General features: G+C 40.0%; 1 protein-coding gene across 2 annotated transcripts in view; it reads left to right on the forward strand.

The window, feature by feature from the left end:
- The first annotated feature begins 339 nt into the window (after nt 1-339).
- The window catches only part of asic2 (acid-sensing (proton-gated) ion channel 2), an 88387-nt gene continuing 63195 nt past the window's right edge, over nt 340-25531 (forward strand). Inside the window, exons 1-2 of one of the 2 annotated variants that reach the window (XM_017030891.2) lie at nt 340-1257; nt 1404-2727. In XM_017030891.2, coding sequence (XP_016886380.1) covers nt 2035-2727 — 693 coding nt within the window. In that variant the 5' untranslated portion in view covers nt 340-1257; nt 1404-2034. Of the gene's footprint in view, nt 2728-25531 lie in introns of both variants that reach the window. The other variant, XM_008337489.3, reaches the window with a different exon arrangement.

Consider the following 25531-nt stretch of genomic DNA (forward strand, 5'->3'; position numbering starts at 1 on the left):
CTTCTGATATATATGTATATATATATATATATATACACACACATACGTATATATGTACACTTACTATATATAGCATATATATACTATATATAATATATAGTATATTCTGTGTAAATATACTACTACAGTAATCAATGACCATGTATGAATGTCTAATTGATTTGAATTATTTTTTACTATACTGTGTTTAAATTGGATTTGAATTCCGCTCCTTTCTGTGAATTTTATCATTTTTTGTTCGACAATTTAAAGGTGACAAGTGACACTCGCAATAAAAATACTTTTACTCTAGACTTTCAAGTAACGGGAAACAGGACCAGGACATTTCTATATTTATTTCTATATATTTCTAAGCTAAATAGCTAAATTGTAGATAAAGTACAAAATGAAAATAATAATAAAAAAAACTTTGTACTTAAGAACAGTGTCTGTAAATCTAAAAATGTAAAACACATTAATTGGTCAGAGTTTAATTGGCAGCATTATCCGTCAATGATGTGTACAAATCATCTCATATATGCACCTGGCAGTTTTCTCGCTGCATCGTAGCTGTGTGACACAGCGCCAGCAGCGGAGAGAATTGGAGGAGGTGGGGGTAAAGACGGAGTGAACACAGCGAGACAGGCACTCTAATCAGTGACGTGCTCACCAGCTTCGTGGACAGAGCCCTGGTGCTGGAAGAAGTGGAGAAGGAGAAGTGCACCGGGAGGACAGACTGCGTGAAAATCCAGGAGCAATAAAAAAACAAACAAACAAACCAAGAAACCACGAGGAAAAAGAGGCTGAACAAAAATGGGAGGAAGAGAAAGAGAGACAAAGAGGGAGACCACCGAGGGGAGAGAAGTCATTCAGAGCAGTGAGTGAAAAAGAAGCTGGAAACTGACAAGGGCGCTGAGGAAGGAAAGCAAACGGCCAAGTCTGCACCGAAGGAGGACAGAACCGTGGACAAACTGAAAAAGAAAGACAAGAAGGAGCAAGAAGAAGACAAGGAGGCTGACAGGAGGTTGAGATAAGGAAGATTGACTGCTGTCAAAGCTAAGAAAAGGAGGAGGATAAGAGCACAAGGGCAACTTTGATGAATTTTATTCCGGAGTCTCTTGAAAAGGAATAAAAATGAAAGGATAGGAATTCACATTTAAGACGCTGTCCTCCAGGAGAGGGGGACGCACAGCACGAGAGAAAGGAAAAGAAGAGAGGGGAAACAGCAGAATGATGAAAGAGGAGGAATGTTGAGCGTGACACAACAGATTATCTGTGGTAAGGTTTCCCGCAGGAGTGTCCGTGTGTGCATGTCTGCGCCTCCTGCTTCGCATGAAAGTGAATTCTAGCGTGTCGCGCACTGTTGCTGTGCTGCTGTAAGGCTCGGCCGCTACGTAATGAAGCCAGCTCTTGTTTATCTGCAGGACCTTATAACTGTGTGTAATGTGGCAAGAGGGACGAGGGCGAACCAGCCGAGGGAGACGTGGATGCAAAAGTGAGACTGCAAAGTGGGACAAGCAAATGAGCAGGAGTTCCTGTGGAATGTCTGTTCAACCTCGGACTTAGCGATTACTGTTGTGATCACAGTTCAAACACAAGGCTGACCAAACTTTAATGGCCCTACAACATTTCTGTCCTTCGGTGGTGTTCTTGCTGATGTTTTGTATTCCATCCTCTCTCTCCTCCTTCCTGCTCCACTTGCTGATGCTCTGCATCTCTCATCCCCTCTTGTTTGCTCTTACACTGACCGTGGAGAATGCTGAAGGTGCTCATGTAAAAGCCACACTCCCTGGAGCACATTTCCCTATCGGAATGTTCGCCTGTTCTCCCATTTAGTTGAATGATTGTGTTACCACATCGAGAGAGCAGAGAGCATTCACCAACAAGTAGCTGTTAATCAGAGCCGACTTTAAAACACACTGCTTCCCACAAGAGTACTACAGGGCACTAGAGAGTGCAGTGCTGTGGTCCAGACTCTGTGGCTCAATAACACTCTCTGAGTTATAAACAAATATCCTGGTGTGGATTACCGTAGTGGATTTATCCTGGAGCTACATGTGGGCCCCATCCCCAGGGGCCTGGCTGGGAAATGAAGCCTTTCCCGTGGCTGTAGGAGTCCTCTCGGCAGCTATGGCCCTAGAAGGGCGCTGTCTCCGAAGTGGATCGCCGGCTATGATCAGAAAGGGCTGTCGGCAGCATCCTAGAAAGCCAACTTTGGCCCGGGTCACTTCTTCTCTACTTTCAAGGACACGTCTTCATGGCCTGAGGCATGTTTGCGTCCCCGGTGGCTCAATGGGCCGCAGGGCGTTCTGGCTCCTTGCCCTCTGCACCTCTGTAGGACTTCTCTTATCCTGGTCCTCAAACCGCCTCCTCTACTGGCTTTCTTTTCCGACATACACGCGAGTCCACACCGAGTGGGCTAAGGAACTGGCTTTCCCCTCGGTCACTATCTGTAACAACAACCCCATACGCCTGTACAAACTTACTAAGAGTGATTTGTATTTCGCCGGCCACTGGTTGGGCCTGCTGTTAGCTAACCGGACCGTGAAGCCTATGGTCCTGGACCTTCTTCAGGACGACCGCCGCGCGTGGTTCAGGAAGCTTACAGATTTCCGGCTCTTCCTCCCTCCCAGAGACTTTGAGGGAACCAACCTGGAGTTTATGGACAGACTCAGCCACCAGCTGGATGACATGCTTCTCTACTGCAAATACAAGGGAGAGCCCTGTGGAGCACACAACTTCACTTCTGTAAGTCTGCTCTAACTCACGCAACACTCAATTATTATTATTTTTTATTGTTAGTCATCTCTCAAACATATACTGAAGTATATATACTTACAGGGGTCACTTGAAAGTTTAGAAGTAGGCATTTGGGGTTCGTGGAGTTTCTAATTACTCAAAAGACCCTGGTATTACAGCACCTTCAAACAGGTATGACATGTATGTTTTTATTAATAGATTGTTAAATTGTTTTAGGTTGATTTGTCAATTATTAAGATTATTAATCATGGAGTAAACAGTAGGTACCATAAAAAACTATACTTCAGTGTATTGTGAATGAAATAAACATGTTTTTTATTCACTCACAAATTGTGGGTGGGGCTCGAGCCAATCCCAGCCGTCATCTGGTGAGGGCAGAGTTCACCCTGGACAGTTGGCCTGTGTCAAAACCTAATCTTTAAGTGTTTTCAACTCAGCCAGGAAGCTGGTAAAACCACAAACAGAGAATTATGGGTAACATGGTGGCACCTTATTCCTGTAGAGGAATAACTGGTTGGATGGAGAACATGAAAACTTCGTACAGACAGGCCTGAGGTCACACCCATGAACTAGTGATTTTTTCGGCTGTAATCTGAGAGCTGAATTTTTTGTTTTTAATATTTTTCAAGTGATTGGTTAAGTACTTATGTTGGCTCTTGGCTAATCTAGTAGTTAATTATCTGCTGACCACAACCGTAGCCTGTCTGCTGATTAAAACTGCAAATACTCTAAGTTCCATCATGGTAAAATTTAGTATTTTGTTTTATTTACTCTACCGTTAAAGCTTTCCGTCAGTGTACACTGTATATAAACAGTAACCAATTTGAACTTCTTCTTAGACTTAGACACAAAACAAAGCAGCCACTAACATCGACTTCTAAAGCTGCAGCCTGGCTCTGGTACAATTAAATCCAGGATTTGTGTAACAAGGATAAGACTTAGAAATAATGTCGATACATAAATGAAATAAAGCCCAACTTACATCACTTCAAGTGCTCTTTTCTAGCCCCCCCAGAGATGTTTATCCCACCTCTATGTCTGATCTCTCATATCTTTCTCATTTTCTGTATGGATGGTTTTGAATTTGCTTTGGTTTGGGGATTTGTGTTCCCGCTCTTGCTTGTGCGCTCCCTCAGCATGACTGAACCGCGGCAGATGTTTTCTCCGTGGTAAGCTGAATAAGCTAAAAGTCCCTTAAACTTTTTTTTTTTTTTTTGAATCTCTTTTCCACTTGCTACTGTGAACGCATCAAAACCTTAAGAAAATGATTCACTTAATAAAACATAACATACGTGCAGTGCTGTTTCACACCCAGGTTGGGACGTTAAATTTATTTCAACCCCTCCTATGTTGTTTCAGTGTCAGTCTTGTCTGCCTGGGAAAAGATGATAAATAATGGATTTGAAGCCATTTTCTGGGGATTTATGGAGACCGAGTTAGATATTTTTTTCTGTGAAACACAGAGATCCCGGCCTCGGCTGAAGCTTATACTCGTATACCCTTTTATTCTTAGCACTAATTATATTTGAAAGTTTTGCCCTTTAAGGCATTCAGTCCATGTTCATGCTACTAGAGCACAACAAAAAATTTCACCCATCAGACAAATGGTGTTTCGTCTTTGAAACAGCCAAAATACATGTTTCACAACTACAGTACCAGACAGATGTCTAGACTAGGAGACCCAAACACAGCCTTAAACCATTATGTTTCAGGGAAAAAGAGCTTTGCTCTTACATAAGTAGCAATTGTTACCAAGCAAAACCACAAAAAATAAAGAATTATGACATCTCTGTCTATTTTGTGGATTTTTCCACGAACCACTTCTGAACTGTTGTCTGTTCATTATCCAGCTTGTATTTTAGTCTCTCAAAATAATTGCTCTAGTGAAATGAACATATTTTTCTCTTTCATTTCTTCAAATTTACTCCGAAACTCAGACTTAAACACATTAATTCCTACAAAACTGCTTACAGTACAAAGGAAATATAATTACAATGTATTTTTTTCACAAAAAAAGAAAAAAAAAACTCCTGACTGCACTCCCGTGTATTGAACATTTCTACACCCCTTAGGGTGGCACGCCCCTCACTTTGGGAACCTCGCTTGCAATCTGTTGTTTGTGTTATATACTTGTACTTTATTTACCTACTGTATTTACCAGTACATGGTACTTCATCTGCTTCTGTACATCTAAGCTTAACATTCCATCTGTGACAATACCTCAGAACACGTGTCTCTCAGCCTTTCATGACACTGGTTGCTGAAATATGTTTTCACTAAGTGAAATCCTTTGGCAGTAAGTTGAAGGACGATGATTTAATCTGGTATCCGTGGTGGATGAGAGTGTTTGTTATGTATAGGTATACTGTGTATATTCCAGAGAGCTGAGCTGTTATTTCAAAGATTATACTGTAGGTGAAATGTGTACTGGGAAACGTTCATAGTCCTGAATTAATATCTGGACTGAACATTGTGTTTCAGTGGATTAAGCTGCTTAAAATAAACGGTGGAACTGTGTACAGTGGAACTGTGCAAACCTTGAACAATCTATTGATATGGAATGTAATTCTGAAGGGGCTGCAGGACAGAGTAGTCACAGCAGCGCTGTGTATATAGACTGAGTTTACTCACACTCTTAAGGAGTCGATCTTCAGCTGAAGATGTCGTTGTCACCCTTACGTCCAGGTCAAAGTTACATGGTTTTTTTTCATTTTACTTCACCCCACAGGACCTAATGTCTTTAACAGGCCGTCAGTGGCTTTCGCTAATTGCATTAGCCGGCTGCTGCAAGCCAGCAAGGACTCCCAGAGGCCTATTCATTATCACTGCATTTACGGCACTGTCACTCCGAGACTGAAACGACTGAAAGAATCAGATTAAATGGACCGAACTGCTCACATACATACACCTGTGTAGCTTTTGTAGTAATATACCTTAGAAATCTATTTTGACTTATTTAGGATTTACACATTTTATTATTGCATAATAATGTATTATACTATATACTATAAACTAAGAACATAGTATAAATTGTCAATTTTTGGTGTGGTTTTTTTTTTTTTGTTTGTTTGTTTTTGTTTTGATGGTTTCATTCGTTACAATTTCATTCATCTCTCACCAAAGGGCACACCTTTCTTTATGCCAAAATCAAAGCCCATGATAGAGCAATAGTCTTTGAAGAACGCCTTAACAAGACTGGAGGCCCACTGAGGAGGTGAAGCTGGTGCCTGTGATTATTTCCAATTAATACTTAAGGTGCGAGTTCATCACAACAGTTCTCACACACCGAAACTGTTCTACATAATGTGTCTGATTCAGATTTGATTTTTATAGATTTCATGTGTTGCTGTGCACGGTGAGTCATTTATTTTTTTTAAAGATTATTTCCATGAACACCAGTAAAGTTATTTTCCTACATTTTAAATGTCTGTTGTGCTAAGTGGTTTGCCTGCTGCTTAGCGTTACATGTCAACACCACTTCTTTTCAGCTGGTAACACCAGTGAACACAAAATGATATGCCAAAAACAAACAAATTACTTTAGAGAAAACCTTTAATTTACACAGCAAACATGAATGTGGAAACTGTGAAAATACCTCACCTAATATAATGGCTTTTTCCTGGATTTACAGTGTAAATTTACAGTGTAAATCCAGGAAACACATTTCTAGCATGTTTTATTTCAATACACAATTAATCCTACAACAAAGCCTCCAGTAATTCTTAGAAAAAACTCTGAAAAAACAGTTTTACTTTGCCCTCCAGTACAGTGGTTTTAATTAGGCTTAGTACAGAGGATTCTTGAAACACTCAGGTATATATGTGCTTTGCGGTAGGAAGAAGACAGGTACGGCTACAGGTTCAGTGTGAGGGATGGAATAGTGAAAGGACATGTGGCAGGTCTGGTGTGGAATACAAATGCATCCCATAATTCTTGTTGGCTGCCTGTAGCAGTGGCATTTGGTGTATGGAATCCACTGTAACATAGTGAATTGGAAACAGTGAAACGCTGGCCAATCAATACATCTATTAGGTTTGCGGTGTGGTTTATGGTGGACTATTTTGTTACCACGTCTCGGGCGCTCATATACTCTGAACTGTCCCACAGCTGCTGTAGTTCTGTTGTAACAGTTGAGGCTGACGAAGCAGGAGACAGAGTATCAAAGACCAGGGAAAATGTTCCAAGAGGTCTCAATAAAACTTAAGTGATACCTTATCGCGGCCCGGCAACCCAGGCCTGTTCCTCTGGAGCTGATACACATCTGCACTAACTTTTTTAGAGCTCAATCACAACCTAGACGACTGAGCCTGCAATGACAAATTAAAAAGTGCTTAGAGTGGAAGTGTGTCTCACTATCAGAGTCCTGGCAGGAGATTAAAAAAGGTGGAGCTATCTGCCCTCCTGCTGCTGCAATGTGTTGACTTGGAGAGAAATTTCATATCTGTAGAGCTGAGGCAACGGTGAATCACATTCAAGTGATAGATGTGGCTGAACATTTTGGTTCACGTGTGATTGTTGAATCATAGACTGTATATAGGTCAGGAGCTAGAACAGGCAGCATGCAAGTTCACTGACTTCTCCTTAGATTGCATTTCTTAACAAATTTATGAGAGATGGCGACATAACCACGAAACACCGTAAGTCGAGGACGTCTTAAACCGAGGAGCCCCTGTATATGTGTAACTGTATGGCATAATAAGATTCGAGGCTTATTTATTTGGTCTGAGAGTTTTCATCTGGAAATAGAATGACATCTATATTTTTCATTTTTATTCGAATTGCTCACGATCCACCAGCTTCCCTTTGGTATCTAATGGTAGCCCACAGTTTATGCAACTTCAAAGGTTAATGGAATAAACACAAGACTTTGTTTTTATAGCTTTTAAATGGAACCAGCACAGGTGTTTGACCAAAAACAACTCTCAGCATTAGTCACCGTCTGCTCACAGTGTCTTTTTGGTCCTTTCCTGTTTCTACATTTCCATCTCCCAGCACAGGAGTCTTATCTGCAGAGGTGTATATGAAGCTGGCCACAGAGCCTAAGGTCAGTCACCTCACAGTCTGGAGGGACAGTTGATTAAGGTTTAAGTACATCCAGGTACTAATGCAAGTCTCCTGTGGCCTTGGCCTCTTCAGCCAGAGCCCCTGCAGGCAGGACCATGATCTATTGATCTGGAAATAAACAAGAGGAGGAATCAAATCGAAACAGGACATGGTTTTGTGTTCACTTCGCCTCCAAGACAAATAACTCTTAGCCATCCGGCTGATATTAAACCTGTAGTATTACTTAACATAATGTGTCCTCATACTGTAATTACAGTCACCATTGTATAGGTCCACAGTCGCTGAATGCACTTAGTATCTGTTACTTCTTGGACAACAAACTGTTGGCCATAACACTGTCAGATGAGCTCTGAATGCAGATGAAAGGATTACTTTTGGTTAGTATTCATGGGGTCACAGTGATGCCCAAACCACTACTTGTAAAGGTTAGCATTTGAAATGGAAAGATAATGGACGCTCTTTTCTTTCATGAATACCATTAGACGGATCAGTATCCAATCTTCATCGCATTTGGAACATGCATTCGTTGGAATGGATGAGCTTTGCATGATTGCATTGTCGGCAGTGGCGTACATGAAAAATTTGTTTGTCAGATTATTGCACCAGAGGCGAGAGATCTAAGTGTGATTGACTGCAACACTGTCGCCAACTGCTCCTTATAGGAGCTGTGCTACTGCGTACTCACCGAGAATGACACTGATCCCCATTGTATTTAACACAGTGCAGTTGAAGTTGTCAGTATGAAAACTGAAGACTCCGAAAGTTGATACTTTTGACAGTAGGGGGATAATACTTTGATAGTAAAATAGTGTTTTATTTATTTCTGTAGTTCAGTCATGTCCAGTCTCTCTCTATGTAAATAGCCTGCGGCTCAGCTTATCCTCATGCTATAAAACCCAGTATAGTTATACACTCACTTTTTTTAGTTTACATAAGAACATAAGTAAACCCAGTCATGCAGCTTTGAAAGTTTCGTACAACTGCTGAGATAAACTAAAATAATTAACCAAGCAGGAGAATTTTTAACTTTTGTTTTGGCGGCATGCTGCAAGAGAAAAGAAGGCACTGGATCGATATCTTGGCAGATACTCCAAGTTGCAGTATCGGTATCAGACATGAAAAAGTTGTATCGAGCCAGCCCTAGTACAGACATAAAACATATAGAGTACATCTTCTGTTCTGTACACTCGTACGTGCTTTTCAGCTTCTGTATCCACGCTGTGTGTTTGTGCTCATTGGAATACTGCATCACCCCTCAGCTTGTAATGGCCTGTGCCTGTCTTAGTCAACCTGAGTCACTGCCGCTGTTTTCCCTGGGCCTGTCATGATAAACTGTAGTATGTAGGTGGACATCAGCAGAAGGCTCCGGTCGTGTTGCAGATTTTACCAGTGGTATGTGAATCTCACCTCGCTCAGCCTCCTTTTATCACACTTTCCTCCCTAATAAGCAGTTGGGCCATGCATTGCAGCAGCAATCTGATTTTATCAAAGACTCAAATTTTAATGGAGCTGGTGGAGGCCACCTCCACTGTGTGCAGCAAAAAGAAGCAGACGTTTCATCCTGTGTTTTGCTGGATCCGTTTTCATCCTTTTCAATTTAATTTCTTTTTCTTTTGCCTGAGACGCTGCTATCCTTCTGTTATATATATATATATATATATATATATATATATATATATATACACATATATACAGTATGTTATATATATATAGAAAGGTTGAATCTTGTGTGAAACAAATGCCTTCAGAGCTGAATCTGTGTCTTCTATGTTGTCCATAATCTGCTCCCATACATCATAAATTCCATGTGGAGAGTTGGATGATAAATGTTTGTTATTTAATACGAGTAATGCAGTTCATAGGAGTCAAAGCGCCAAATGACCTGCTTCTTCCATCGACTAAGGGAGTTTAAAGATAGAGCAGCAGCTGTAATATTTCTTTTAACTATTTATAACTTTGGCATGAAATATGTACGGTTTGAAAGTGTGGTTAAAGTACGCAAGTTTTCCCTCACCATACTTTATTAGATTTCTTCTCCGTTCACTAAATCCCAGAATCTATTTGAAGCCGGCATGACATGTGTACTAATTAAGCCAATGCCTGCGTTTGGGATTTTTAATCCTCTATATCCGTAAGCTTTTCCCCAGCTTTTCAGCAGTACTTCATCTAGGGATGACTTACGTGACTAATGTAGCTGCTCAAAATAAGGCTCCTCCCGGCGGCGCTTTTTGAAATCCCAGGTCCAAAACGAATCAATGATAGACTTTGAAAGACAAAGACCACCACGGAGGCCTTATTTAATACTCCAAAGATCTCTGTGGTTGTTTGTGCAGACCTGGCTTCTGCAGCCATGAAGGCCTTCATGAATATTTAATAAGTCAGACATAAATTCCACATGTCTACTTGACACCGATCTTTAATTTTGCTTATCCATGCACTTGTGTTTATACGCATAAATAAACAAACATTTTCTGACTTAGGAATGGAAGGCAGCCATCTTTGTTTGTTTGTTTTTTTCAACTCAAATTGTGCTGTTATGATGAGACCCTGCTGCAGATTTCCCAAATCTTTCTAAATTGATCATTGTAATCGTTTATTAAGCTTGTACTATTATTAGGTATTATTTAAACTCTACCAAGTGGGAAAATTAGATTAAATCAAGTCATAAAGCTACAGGATTAATAACATTTTATTACACTTTACTGCTTTGTCTACTTTAGATTTTAGCACCTGAAAAAGCATTTTCAAACGACCTTCACTTCCAGCTAACCTCTGTAAAACATTTATGACAAGGAAAAACCAAAATATTTATCGAAACCCTGACTTCAGGCCTGATTCTGTTTTAATGTTCCACCGTCTGCCAAACTGTGAAACGACGGATAATTACTCAAACCGATGAATTGCATTGAAGAAAATGTAATTATTAAACTGCCTGCTTTATTACAGATAATATATGAGATAGAAGGTCGCTGGAGGATTGTTATTGACAACAAATTAAGAGGGAAAAAAAACCCAATAATTCTAAGTCCAATATATTTCCATGCAAACTACAATAAGTGCATAAATCATATTAAAGAAATTCCTAAACTACTGATTTAATTTGTATGGAAACGTCTTTGTCAACTGTGCTGAGAAATAAAATTGAGATAAAAAACTTGGCCACAGTGGAAAACCCACCAGTGAGAACATGGAGTTGGGAAGAGTGAGCATCAGATTAGATTGGAAAATTAAATTTTTACTAAATAAAACTGTTGTGCAATTACATTAACATTACTTAATATAACATGGCATAACATAAAAGAACACCATAATATAATATCACTACCGTATTTTTCGGACTATAAGTCGCTCCAGAGTAGCAGTGCCCTCTAGTGGCTGTCAGTGTGAAAATAACAAATGTGTAAAAGTCACAAAAATAAGTAACCAAAGGATGAGAAAAAGTGTGACTTTTAGTATATAGTATATAATAAAATATAATTATATAATATTATATTATAGGAGTGTTGCAGAGCCAATACAAAGGGAGTGACAAAGACAAGACACGTTTTAAATCTTGGCATTGAAAATAAACAGGAGAAACAGCACCCATTTGTAATTTTGTCCTTTTCTCGGTTGTCCTATTTTTTTCTTTGTCTTTGTTGTAGGTGAGCAGTTTGTGGGAATACCAGTGTAAAATAAATTCTATTGGGGTTTTGTAGCAAAGGCTGTGAAAGTGTCAGAGTGCAGCTCAACAATAATCCCTGCTACAAGAGTGGGGCCCTGCAGTTAAAGTTTAGAAAATACCACCTGAACACACCACCGACTTTTCATTTACAGACTCGTGCTATCACAACAGCTCCATGTGCCACACGGATCTCCTACCATTTTTAATGCAAATCTTCTTCTCTGAAATGACTAAATTGGCGTGAATGCAGAGTTCTAGCGGGAAGCTAAGACAGATGTGTATGTTAGGAGGCAGTGGCACAGAACACAGTGGCCCTTAGGAGCTCATCAGCATTATATTCTGCATCCTCCTGGCGTTGTGGGCACAGGTGGCAGCGGCTCATTAGTCAAACCCCTATAGTGTATTGTTCTCTTGTAAGTGTACGCAGTGCTATTAGCACGGGCCCTGCTGTGGCTTTTCTGTTGTTCTGGGAACATGTGTTAGACAACAACAAAGAAAAAGACACAGACGAGGGAATTCTCTGAAGTTCACAGAAAAAGAGAAAACTTTGTTCTTATGGAGTATTTTCGAGTACAGAATTTATTTGATCTTTCAGACTATGTATGTGTGAGAATTTGTAATGGGATACTTTTCAGCCGCACAAGGTTTTATTTTATCTTGATATTTTTCCGATAAATCTCTATTTACTATATATGTTTCAATATTTTTACCTGTGAAATTCTAACAAAAAACAGCCAAGCTACGTCACACAGGTATTTTGACTTAAAGCAATGCACATGTAAACGAAACATGAAATGAATTAAATAATAAGTATCAAGTAAGATTCGAAGTGGTTACATTTTAACAAAATTACATATTATTATATTATATATTATTATATATATTTCCTTCAAATCCTACTTTGTGCCTGGGCCTACTTGAGCAGGAGATTAAAGTTTTGCAGTGTAAAAGTGAAACAAGCCAAATAGACTGTCCTGGCCAGTCCCTAAAACACAGTGTGTGTACATGACTGGTGGTGCAGAGACGTTTGTCATTTTACCCATTTCATTTATTTGAAGATTTACTGGCTGCAGCGTATCAATGTTCCTGACAATCTTTGAAACCTTTTTTTTCCAAAGCATATCATTGTGTCTGAGTGAAAAGTTAATAACACGCTTTTCAAAGCGCTTGACATCAGCATTAAAGAAGAAAGAAGAAAAGTTATATTTTGGCAGATTCTTCTAGATTCTTTCCGCGACTGACAGTCGCTGTTGCTGTATCAAAGTGATTAAGGCTGACGACGTCTCAAAACATAAACATAAGACAGTTGTCGTTTCTGTTGCCAACCATAGAGTAGAAGGATTCTGTTGGTAGTCCGTCCCACGGGGAAGTCTAATGCTAGCAGTTTTGCTAATGCAGTATCTTAACTACACCGTGAGGAAATTTCCACCATTTTAGTACAGATGTTCAGTTAAGTCGACGTCTTCAGAGACCCCGAGAGCAGAAGCTAACATCTTACCAGTCTAAGGTTCGAACTGCTGTGACCTTGTGAACACTCAGAAAACGTTTTGCTCCTCAAGAGGTGTTTTCTCAGAGTCGGTGCACAAGACAAATTTTTAAAAAATCATTCAGATCAGTCTCCTACTCTCTACCACTGTCTTGGAAAAATGCACTCTGGTGTAGTGGACTTTGATGTTGCTTGCTGAAGTCACCAGGGCCTGGAACCAAACCCAGCCTATGTGAGGTACTTTTAAAGGCCATAGTAATCTCCGTGGTAGCATTAGGCAGGTCAATAACAAAATCCATTTCCAACACTTTCCAGCATAGGAATCCTTTATCCTGGAGAGAGCTCTGCTTCCCAAAGGCCTCGTGATTTGCAGATGTAGCTGCAACCTTGACAGCAGGGTTACACATAAGTGTAGCTGCCCCTCTGAAGGACAGATGATGCTGCCCCCCCGCCACCCTCTGCCCGAGGGAACAGATTTGAACAGAGAGAAAGAGGGCGGACATGCTCTAGCCTAAATACAACGAGAGACATACAGAGCAGCCCCAGAGCACGGAGCTGGGACGCTGTGCTGTATTAACGTCATTCCTTAAGTCAGGGCACAACACTGATGAAGTTTAAACTGGTTTAAGCCAGTGGAATCATACGTTTCTGCATTCACTGCTAACAGCCGGAGGAAAGCTTCACATTTTCAAAGTCAAGCAGGCACAATAAAAGGCTCTCCGTGCTGCATTACAGTTGTCAACAGGAAACATGAAAGTTGGACCTAATACACGTTTTATCTGTGCTCCACTCAATGATGCTTTTAGAGGCAACATACTGTATGTTGCATAAGTCATTACTGGACCTGCCTGGAGTGGTTTTCATAGAGAACGCACCTAAGAGCGTTCTCTATGAAAACACGTTTTGTAGAGAATTTCTTTTATGCAATCTTTTCATCATGCCACCATTACTAGCCCTCTGTGCCTTTAAATGAGTCAAAGTTTGATCCATTAGTTTTATGTGCAGGCATGGTTGTAGCTAACATTAGGTGCATGGTGGTGTAGACACAGCAGGTTGCCCACCTATCACAGTGACACGGTCACACCATTCAGTTTGGTCTCCAGTAGACAAAAATCACAATCTCTTTGTACTTAAGATAATCTTTAGTATCAAAGACAATCAGTACACAGTCTGAATCCCTGCACATGGTTTCTGTGAAACACTGATAAAAACACGTCACCACTTGTCCGTCCGATAAAAGATCGTAATATCCCTTAAATATTTGTTTTGATCTTGAAGAGATTAAATTATTTAAAAAAAAAAAGATATTTTATTCTTTATCAAGAATACTCGATACTGCCTACAAAAATCAAACTCTGGCCATGCTTCTCCCCTGTGGTGTTGCATACATTTTTATTTCGTGTCCGGCCACAAATCTGTTCCAGCTGTGTATTAATCAGCAGCTGACAAATTGAATTTTGATTCAATTTGTGTTTCATTGCGCTGCTGGTGACACGGGCTGTATTAGAAGATATTTTATGACACTTTCATTAATGACTCCGATGAAAAATACCTTAAATGAGGAAACCATTAGAGAGGAAGTCAGAAAGCTGTGTCAAATAGGACTCCTCTTCTCCTGTTCTCTGATTGAGGTTGTCGTCCATCAAATTTCTTACTTTTCACTTTCCCAAGAATGAATCCTTTAGTCAATTAAATAGGAAACCAATATTATCATTTTGAGCCATAAAGGAAGCAGCTTTTTGAATTATCACACACTTTCCACTTTGGGTATTCACCTGTGGCCCCTGCGTCTCTCTTGTTTGCCGTCTCTGCGCCTTTTGGAGGACCTTAGTGTCACATCCAGTCAGCATTTTTCTGACGGTGACAGATGATTCCCATCAGAGTTCAAACATCAGAGTATTCCCCAGCTGTCCGATGGTGTCTCTGAAGGTTATCTCTTTGACTCCAAAGCAGACCTGCGGTCCTGGAACGTGGGGCAGAATGGCTGTGATAAATCGCCGCCTGCACTCCAGTCTTGTGTCCACAACAGGGAGACGAAACAGACGTTTAGCTGTGTGAATCTCTACCTGTCACCTGCTGTGGACATGAAGATCCAACCAAGTGTGAGCGTGGGTAGGAGATACACAGGCACAGGAGAGTGTGTAGCTGTGAGTCAGATGTATTCATCTGCATTCGGTCCTTCATTGTATGCAGGTCGGTTTATAGACATCTCCAAACATTTATAAATATATATGAATATTTTACCTGTTGAAAGGTAAGTGTTTCAGCTCATTTTGCTCTGACAAACAACATTAAAACTTATTTGAAAGTGTTCAAGCTTTGTAACTTTAGGTTTTGTTCTTGACCCAACTTGAGTTTCTTTCTCTCGTTCTTTCAAAACCTAAGAAATCATTTGATTCTTGATTGATTGATTTCACTGCTTTGAGAGACAGAGGAGCAGGTTGTATCCTGGTGAGATTCTTTGTAGAACACTGCTAGAAGAGACTTAAAATTTAAATGTGAAGAGACACATTTTGTTTTATGTGTTGTCTTTAAACTCTCTGACTCACTTTATACATTGTCACAGCTTCTAAGGTTCTACCAAATGGTAAGAACATGAGTTTTTGTTCATTTTTAAACTTTTTCCTTTCTTATATTCATCTGTAGTCTATTTTCCAAACCAGAAACATCTGTGGATATTTTAGCATTTTGTAAATATTGAAATAGTCTGCCTGCTCTTAATTTCACTGGAAACACACAGCTGAGGTGTGCTTTGCAGTATAATGGAATTCTTGGTCATAAATGACTCCTATCCTGTGATTCTAGACAGGTGCATGCTAAGCAGTGGAGCAAAATTTGTCGTCTTCCTTCTGCAGAAGTACAGACACATAAAATAGTCAGTGAGCGACATTGTGGTGGAAAGCAGTGACATTCATTTGTCAGATAAATTGATTGTAATTATCTACTCAGGAGAACTGTGTGGCTGTCTGGGCAACAGGAAACAACATATTTGCAACTGGTCGAAGGTTGCAATAAAATATACATATTCATGCTAAGTTAGTGTGGGGTAGCGTGCAGCTAACAGACTTCTGTATTTTTCTACTGATGGGCAAGGACAGTATCTGAAAGTGTGTGTTTTGTGGTCGGATCATTGTTGTTCGTTGTTGTTCCTGTTCTGTTTCCTGTGGTTTTTTGTGGTTCTATTGTCTGTGTTCCTGTCTGGCTCTGGTTTCTGTGAGTTTGGACTAGATTACCTACATGATTTAATTGTTTAATTAAACTTCCTGAAACTGGTCTCTGCCTCTCGAGTACTGCACTGGCTCACTAACTGCTTCCTGATCCCACTCTCCGTGACAGGAACACGCTTCTTGAGTGAAAACTGAATCTGAACTTTTGAAATAACCTAACCTGTACGACTTGTCATGTTCTGTCAAAAGTTAAACAACAGATAGAATGGGAAAATTCAAAAATTAATTTGTACAATCTGAGGTCAACTTTGAGAGTTCTTTAACATCCTTTTCAGGATCTTTTTCAGAAGTTAATGTGAAAAGCCATTCAACTTGACATAACTAAACGACCGGGCCATCTTTTGTAAAAGTGTTTTTTTTTTTTTTTTAATTTCAAAAAGTTCCCCTTTTGTCCTGAGGAATTTCAGTTTTCAATTAAATACCTTCAGCCAAAGAGGACGACACGCTGGAACATTCTTTTTATTCATGGTTAATAAATGTGGGCGATGTCAGTATTTCTCAGGGTGCTCCGATCCCTCAAACTTGCATTGGATAATTGTTGCACAAGTGCCTTATGACATAACCCATTTATCAGGTATCCTTTGTGATGTAGTTGGAAAGATGCGGTGGTAAATATTTCACCTTGAGATTAATAACACTGAAGTGAAATGGACGTTTTGAAAAGATAAAGTCATAAGGCATTTCACAAACACCATGCTAGCAAAAGAAATGTAACTTTTCTCATAAAGGTTGTTAATTCACTTTATGCTATTAGCCCACATTTCATATGGACTTTTACTCTACAATTCAGTGCAATTATAGTATTGATGCTGGTAAATTACATGTGTGTGTGTGTGTGTATTTTGATGGCCGCAAGGTGTATAAATGATAGGGTATTGTATGGTGAGTGGAAGTTTTATGTCCTCTGTGATGATGCAATTTATTTTGAAGACAGTTCTATGTTAAAAATCCATGCAGTGCTTTTTTTCAGTGCAGATTATCCATTTACCTCATTAGTGTTATATAACCAATGACATGGACTTTGGGTTGAACAACCAATCAATTTCTACCCTCTAATTAAGGGCAGGTTTGCTTTAAGTGTATCGATTAAAGCAGTGACATTTCGTTTTATTTGAGTAATACATATCTAACAAAACTACAATGGTTTGGATCTGAACTGAGGGGAGATTCTGGACCACAGATTTATGGACGTGGTGGGAGAAGATGAAGATGGTTAGTGCATTAGCTTAGACCAAACCTAAAATCCTATAACAACATCTTTAATGTACTTGTGTTATAATTGAAGAGCTAAGCTACATTTATAAGTTGATTTCATGTAGCTTTCTACAATATTTTTCTGTAATGGCTGGTTAACTTAGAAATGAAAAAAAATAGTTCTTGCCATGCTGTGTTTACCTGGGTAAAGTTGGGTTTGCTTCTCCTCGTTCAGTGACTGCTGTACGTGTAGTTCACTATATGCAGATGTCATGAGTGCAACTGAGAGGGAGGACACTTTGGGTGAATTAAGATTCATCACATTGTTTATTAATTAAGGTGAAGAAAGAGTTGAAATGATTAATGTCATGCCCTTGTGATGATGTTCACAGTGTTTATGCTAATCAGTCACAGACTAAATGACGTAGGAGTGGAAGCTAAAGTCCTGGTCGGGCATATAATCATGCTCACAACCTTCTGGTTTTGATGATTATGGGTGAGGTTTTAATGAAATGTTTTTAGGAAAATATGAACCTAATATTAAAGTCATCCTCATTAACCATTTACCTCCATAAAAGATTGTGTTGTTTGCCAGCAAAAAGTACACACAGGGCGGGGCAGTACTGGAACTGGAGGGAAGTTAGGGTCGTTTACAGGAGGACACTACATTAAAACTAAGTCTAAGAGAGCACATTTTTTGTTGTTTAGAAACTTGTAACTTGATGTTTCGAACCTTATGGTCTTGTGCTACATGCTAGGATGCCACCAAAGGAATTTGTGTGTTTTCTTTTTTTTCTAACATCCTGCTCAGATTTGTTTGGAGTGAAGCTTCTGTTCTGCATCAAGTGGTTCTTCACTTTTCTCTTGCGCATAGTGTACAACTTGAAAGACTTCTTTCTCCTTCTGTTTTAGACAGAGTTTAGATAAATATATAAAACAATAATAGCACTGGTGCATCTGGCTATCAGACGGTGGTGTTTAAACCTGACCTATAGTAGCAGGAAATCTTGGTAGATCAAATCCTCTGTGGTTATAAACAGTAGTCTGGAACAGTGGGTATGTTTTTTTTCATTCTAATGTAAACCATTTGCAGCTCATAAAAACGAGTAAAATAGAAAGAAATAGTTGTTAAATCAAAGTAAGAAAAACAGATTAAGACAGGCGGAATAGAATGGGAAGATTATCCATTTAAATAACTTAAACCTGTTGAGACGAGTCTCCCAAGCGAGTCCAACAGCTTCACCAACTTATGAGTGACCTTGTTGGATTTTTCTTTTTAAATTACCCATTGATAAAGAGTGGGTAAAAACCTGTCTCCATAACTCTTGGTAAAGACCTGTTTTCTTGTCGCGCCACTCTCATTAAGAAGACACATGGATGTCACACCGACTCTGTGGCGTGTGTCTAGACATTCATCACCGTAAACAACCCTTTCTCCAGGTTGATTATGGCTGTAACTTATATCCACTTTTCCAGATGAGGAGCATCAACTCATCTGCTGAGGCTGAGCGTGTGCTTTATCTCCACCACCGTGAAGCACTACTGAACTGAAAACCCTCAGAGTACGTTTTTGAGGCAATAGCCACCCTTGTCTGTGCTTACCCTTTATGATCCATTTGCAGCTTGTCATCCTGGGAGGTGAAGAGTCTTTCAGCAGCGCACTTCCTGTTGTAACCATCTGCCATTCCCCAAACATTTGCAATTACCCCAATATTAGAATTGGCTCAAGAACAACATAATGTACAATCCTTTATTGAAGCCCATAAAGTAGATTGCTCTCCCCCCTGAGAGGCAGAGGGTGGGGGGGTCGGGGGGGGGGTAATATATTCTTAACCACAGGGAACCATTTGTTGATTGGCAGTCATGGCTGGCTTTTGTCTATTTGTACATTTAATATTAGTAAATCCTGGGAGTACTCACATAAATATGCAAACCACTCTTGTTTTGGACGTCAGCAGTACATGTCCAGAATGTGCAGTACAGTAATCAAAGCAACCTGCTGCCTTTGAGTTCAATAGCAGTTGTGACTTGTCTCTCGATGCTGCAATCAACGAGCTGTAAGGGGTTGATGAGGTTTTCTTTGCAGTTGAAATTCATAAATGGAATCAAGCCTGGTGTTCCAAGTAAATATTAATATTTGTCCTTTTCATCTAGTTAGTAATCTTCCATCTGATGACCACTTAGCAGCACAGGCTGTGGTTGTGTTTAATATTGACCACATCCAGTGTCTGACACATGAACAGAACATGAACTCTCAAACTGTCAAAACATTATCTCCAGACTGCTCTAAATCAAATGTTCAAATATTGAAAACTTCAGAGCATTTTTATCACTTCAAAGTTTCATTTATTTTCATTGAACTCCCTGGCATGATATTTCATTTTAGCCTGTCGGTGGGGTTCATTATTATTGAGGCTTTTCGAAGATTTTCTTGGAAAATCCTCGAGACTTTGAAACTGAAACTTTGAAACTGCAGCTGTTTTGAGTCAAACCCTTTTATGAATAAATTTAAGGTGAAAACTTTCATTATTCACACTTGACACTGTTTGGAGTCCTCCAAACTGTAGCTGAAACAGCATGAAATGAGAGAATGTCCCCTGCTGTGACCCCACCTGCCACGCATGCTGTAGCTACTCGTTGGTGACCTGCAGAGTGCTGACCTTTGTCATCTGCTCCCATGCTTTGTTCAAGCTGAGTAGAAAAACAGTCAGAACAATCGCACACCAAAAAGCAAGTTGTTTTCCTTCAACTTCCTTCAATCTTCAGCTCTGAACATGCCAAAATGTTCTAGCCAGTATTATATATACGTTGCTTCTGGTCTTATGAAAATGGATTATGAAGTTACAAGTGCCTTCTAATTGCAGCCAAAGGGCCCAGCAGCGATCGGGGATCGGAGATATCATGTGAAATGTGTCGCAGAGTGAACTAGCAACGAGAGGAAATCAGCTGTGACTTGTGAAATGATCTTTCCTCCACGGGGTTTCACAGCACTAGATGTCGTAGCTGCTAAATTTTTGTTGAAAGTAATATGACAAAAGTGTGCAAAGCTAAGTGTGACTCTTCTTCAAACTATTTTTACTTTTCCTCCTCTGGCTCTTGAAAAAGTCCATAAGTCAGATCCTCAGATTCTTCCTACATCGCTACAATTATTTTCAGTGATGTGGATCTGTGTTTTTCTATCTCTTTATCTCAGCGTCTCATCATTTGGCAGGACTTTAAATTATAGGAGCTGCTTTGCTGTAAGAAGGATCATCATTTTCCCCCCGAGTTGGAGATAAGCCTTAGCTGCCAGGAAATCCACAGAGGGTACCACGCTGCAGTGTGGGAGCCAACGGCACCGCTTTTTGTTTGTGTGTACAAATAGTCCACGCCTACAGAGGCCTAACACTGAAATGACTGTCCAACAGGTCAGAACTCAGCAACACCACTGCACTTCAGTTATGGCAGCTTAGCTTGTCCAGTGCTGCCCCTTTACAAAACACACACATACACACAACCCTATTGGAACAGCAGATGTAATTGAACTGAATCCGCGTCATTTACAGAGCTGTCCCGATTGACGTCACAGTAGAAGAAAGCTGTTTTGCTCACCGTGGGCGGACCGTTGCTCCCACCTAGGTAGTAAATGTTGCGTGACACTGCGAGGAGAAAGAGAGGGAAGAATTTAATTAAGTGATGGAAAAAGGGCACCCCCACCCTGGAAATAAGAATGAGTTCATTGCACTTACTGGCATGTTGGTGATGATTTATATATGTTTCTGTTACAGAACGAGTTACACGAGTTCTGACCCAGCTGTGTACACACTGGAACAGAGGGAGAATGTGTCTGTATCATCAGGAATATTTTATTGACAAATCCAATGCATATTAATGGTTTGTCTTGAATTTACATAAAGCTTTTTGAGGGGTATGATTTTTAATTAGGAAAATGCATACTGTGTGTACTTAAAGGTCACACGGGAATGTACAACAGGGTGTTTGTAAACTTTTTATTTGCACTGATTTTACCTACAGAGATGCAAATATTTCATTAATAACATTGGAAAATGTCAGGTAATACTTGGTAAAATTACCTTACAAAAAAAAATCTTTGCTGAGAATATCTGCAAACAATATCGTTTGGGTTTGTTTAAAAAAAACAAAGTAAATATATAAATGTGGGGAAATCTTTATTCACTCTTATTTCACAATTCCAAGCAGTGTTTTTGTTCCTGATGGGGGGGGGGGGGACTATAGTAAATGGAAAAATGTATCTGGCCATACTGTAGATTCGTCCTCTGCGGATTTGTCTTGCTTAAGTGATGCAGTCGATTTCCCAGAAGTAGACATGTATTTCCAGCTGTAGAACTCAACATGCATGACCATCATCTATCTTGTTGTTTGGCCGGCAACATCACCATAAAGCCCAGATTCGGGAGAAACAATGTTAAATGACCAATAAGAGTCGGTGGACCCATCGAAAATCACACCCCGGAAAACAAACCGATAGCAGAGAGTCTTCTTCGAGGAGACAACCCTTCCCACTCTCATGACTATCGGCTTTCCTGCATGGTTTTGTGGGGGTAAAACAGTGTACAGGAACAAAGCCCACGCACTCAATAAACCACCTACATTAAAAAAGGTCACTGCTCCAAGCTCCAATGTAGACTGTGGGTCTGCAGTTAGCACCGTTCCACTGTAGGGCCCACAGACATTTTTCGTGTGAAATTACGCAGGAACAGTGAAAGACGAGCCTGAAAGGTTTTCGGACCTTAGCAACAGTAACTATGGACTTAGTGTTAATCCCTGTCTCGCTTTCATTTACAGCCGTACCAGGAGCTTACATTGGTAGTCGCACAACATGCAATACAAAAGTTTACCCACGGGTAAGAAGGGAAAACAACGCTGCACCAGAATACAGGTGTGTCTGCAGGCAGTGGTCATAATAATGCTGCATTTAAATGAAAAAAGGTTATGGATGTAGAGTGTTCCAGAACTTCACTTTAGTTTTTTAGGTTTTTATAGCTGATGGTATAACAACCAGGACTGTAAACTCTTCTTCTGTTGGGAAACGATGGTAATATGTCTTTAAAATAAGAAAGTCATCAACGATTCTAAATGAGGTATAACGGTGACATTCAGCGTGAATCACACTTGTGTGCTGACAGAAGATGGACTTGAAAATAGTGGAGTTGGCGATGAGTTTCCTAGCAACACAGGAATATTGAGACTGCAAAACACGCTCAGTTTCTAATGTGCACTCACTGCAGTGTCATTATATGGTATGTTTCTCCACAAATATCAACGGTGAGAGTGTGAATTACAGAAAACCTCTTCACTGGATTTCTTGTTATTGAGATGAATCGCACAAATGCAGAGTTCCCTTTAACGTGTTTGGAACTAAGTGACTAAGAAGTAACTCCGTCCACGTAACTTGCTGAAATCGCTCCAGATTTACTTTTTCAAAGCCAAAAATAAAATACTTTTCAGCATTGAAGAAAGGGTATTATTTTCTTGACATTCCATTCACTGTCACATTTGCAGAGATAATTAAATGAACGGAGTGTGAAATGTTTACCCCCACACACTCTCTTCTTTTACTACAGTATGAGTAACTCTACCCTTCCGTGCTGAGAAAAGTTAGGAGCAGAGACATCACAATTCCTATGAGTTTTTATTTATTTATTTTTAACTGCGGGCATTGTTTGGCTTATTGACAATATTTTATTCAATCCCACACATTCTCTACTCCAACTTGATCCACGTAAAAATTTACCAATAAAAAAGTAAATAATACTTTATGTAAGCATTTCAACCTAAGGGCCGCAACCCCACTTGGGGTCCCCTGGAGTTCAAATGGGGTCGCCTGAAATGTCGAGGTCACACACCTTGTGCAGTAGTCTGGTTACTTTGTATTCTAGGAAAAAAGGCCCTGGAGTTGCCGGCAATTTGTGATATCAAAATGGCATCTTTTAAAGACAGAATAAGGATTTTCCATGAGTGTGTAAAATAAAAAAAAATATATTTCTTCTTGTCCTCTGTTTGTGTGTGTTTGTATTTACAAAGTTGATTGTTGTTAAATTCAGACCTGGAGCCTTTTCCTCCAGACCTCTAATCTAGTAAATACCCTACTTGCCCTCTGGTCCTCCAGTGGCAACTCAGGTTTACCTGTTGCATGACAATGCAATTTGACGAAGAAGACCAAGTACGAGCACCTGGCTGCAAAGTAAAGTAATGTTTGTTGTTCATACGTCCTTGATCTCTGTTCTTTTGTCTGTTTTTCAATCACGATCTGTTGTTGATCAGCTTGTTCTCCCCCGGTGAGTCAAAAGTCGCTGCTGCTGCTTCTGCTGCTGCTTCTATTATTGCACAGCACGTAAATGTGAACACTCCAGCGGTTTCTCTAGCGGCATGAAAAGTGTGTGAATTCAGAGCGTGAGGTTATTTTGTCATCACAGTGTGACATTCAGTGCAGAAATGAGGGCAGTGATTTAGAATGTTCTTTCAGTCAGACATCAGTCTGTCATCTCCCCAAGTTATTCATCTGCACTTTTAGTCCAGAGCTGTTTTAACTCCCACACACTTTCTGTTTACTTTAGTTCTAATGCTGCTTTAATGGATTTTAACGAAAGTTCTAATTTAATTAGGGAAAAACCAATTTGGTGGAAGAACATGACTGGGCTGCTGAGCCCTGACGTCTGAGCCAGATTTAATCTCACCATGCTGATGCTCTGCCTGTTGGGTCCAAAACCTGATAGAAGAACATTAATTCTTGATTTATACTTGTTTCACAAAACCTTCAGTACTTGTCACTTCATGGAACTCTGGCAGTGTGTTCAACATTTGTGTTATGTTGAAGGTTTTTTGTCATTGTCCCAGTAATGGTGCTATTGTAAATTAATTTGACCTCCTGCAATAACTCTGTGTCCCCCAAGAGGGGCTCATCCCTCACCTTTTTTACTACTGATTTTGCTAGCGCTTAATTTTACAGCACTCTCCTGCGCTAAACACCGTGGGAATATGACAGAAACAACAACACAACGAAAGCACAGTGACGATGGTAGATGGCAGTTTTCAAGTGGATAAAGGAGGAGAAGGAATTACACCAATCACATGATACTTGTCAGCACGCCAACACAAAGTTCTGCAGATGATGTGTCAAAATAAGCTACAGAAAAACTCCTGAACTAGAACTGCCCTCGGAGAGAAAACAATGTCTTCAGCTGTTGCGGAGTGTGTATCAGGATTTACCTTAATGACTGGGTTGGGTTTTTTTTCTTATATTTAAGAACTATCCACTTCAGCCGACATCATTCAACCACATCATTACCATCAACGATTGTTTGCAGCCTAACAACGATTGTCCGAAGCTTTTCTGTTCATCCTGTCATCTTACTTATGAGAAATCTAAAAATATTTCCCCATCTCGTGGCTCATCTCGATCCTCTCTCCCCCTCAACTCTCTGTCCTCCAACCCCTCCTGCCCCCTCTACCTTCACTCGAAGCAGCTCTATTTGCCTTTATTTATTCATATCCTGTAGTACACTGCTCTCGGCGTGGCTTTTTAGTATTCAACCACATTTAAGCAGATGTTGGCTGAAAATGATCTGTCAATCCTTCAGTGGATGGAGGAGCCACTCTCAGTCTGAGTGTGCAGCTGCTTGGTGCTGACAGTTCGGTGCATTAAACCAGGTCAGGGTGAAGGTGGGGTTTGCATGTCAATGGTAGTGGTGACAGTTTTCAAATTTGAAATAAATTACAGTCAACTTCTCCTTATCGTGTGCTTTGCAGCTATAATTCTGCCAAAGACAGTCGTCTGTTTGTTTTTCCATCCGTCATGCTTTTATTTTGTAGTGTCCATTGTGATGTAAAACCACAAAGCGGCTGAGAATGACTGAAAAAGGGAGCCCTTGACTGAGGAAGTGGAGAGGCTATAGGGTTCTTTGACACCACTTGTCATTCAATGGAAAGTCTTTAAATAAAAAGAAAGAAAAGATACGAGAAATTAGCTTCTTTGAAGACTCCCGGTCCATCTCAGATTTTTAAAATCCTTTTTTGCCTGTTTTCAGAGGCAACTCTTGTTGTCTGTATGTACGTGCAGGTGATGACACAGTACCTTTCATGTTGCTCTCGCTTTTACGATTTGATTGTGTGTGCAATTGTGGGTATAGACGAAAC

Source organism: Cynoglossus semilaevis, unplaced genomic scaffold (assembly GCF_000523025.1).
Source record: "Cynoglossus semilaevis isolate Cse_v1.0 unplaced genomic scaffold, Cse_v1.0 scaffold621, whole genome shotgun sequence".
Classification (NCBI taxonomy): Eukaryota; Metazoa; Chordata; class Actinopteri; order Pleuronectiformes; family Cynoglossidae; genus Cynoglossus; species Cynoglossus semilaevis.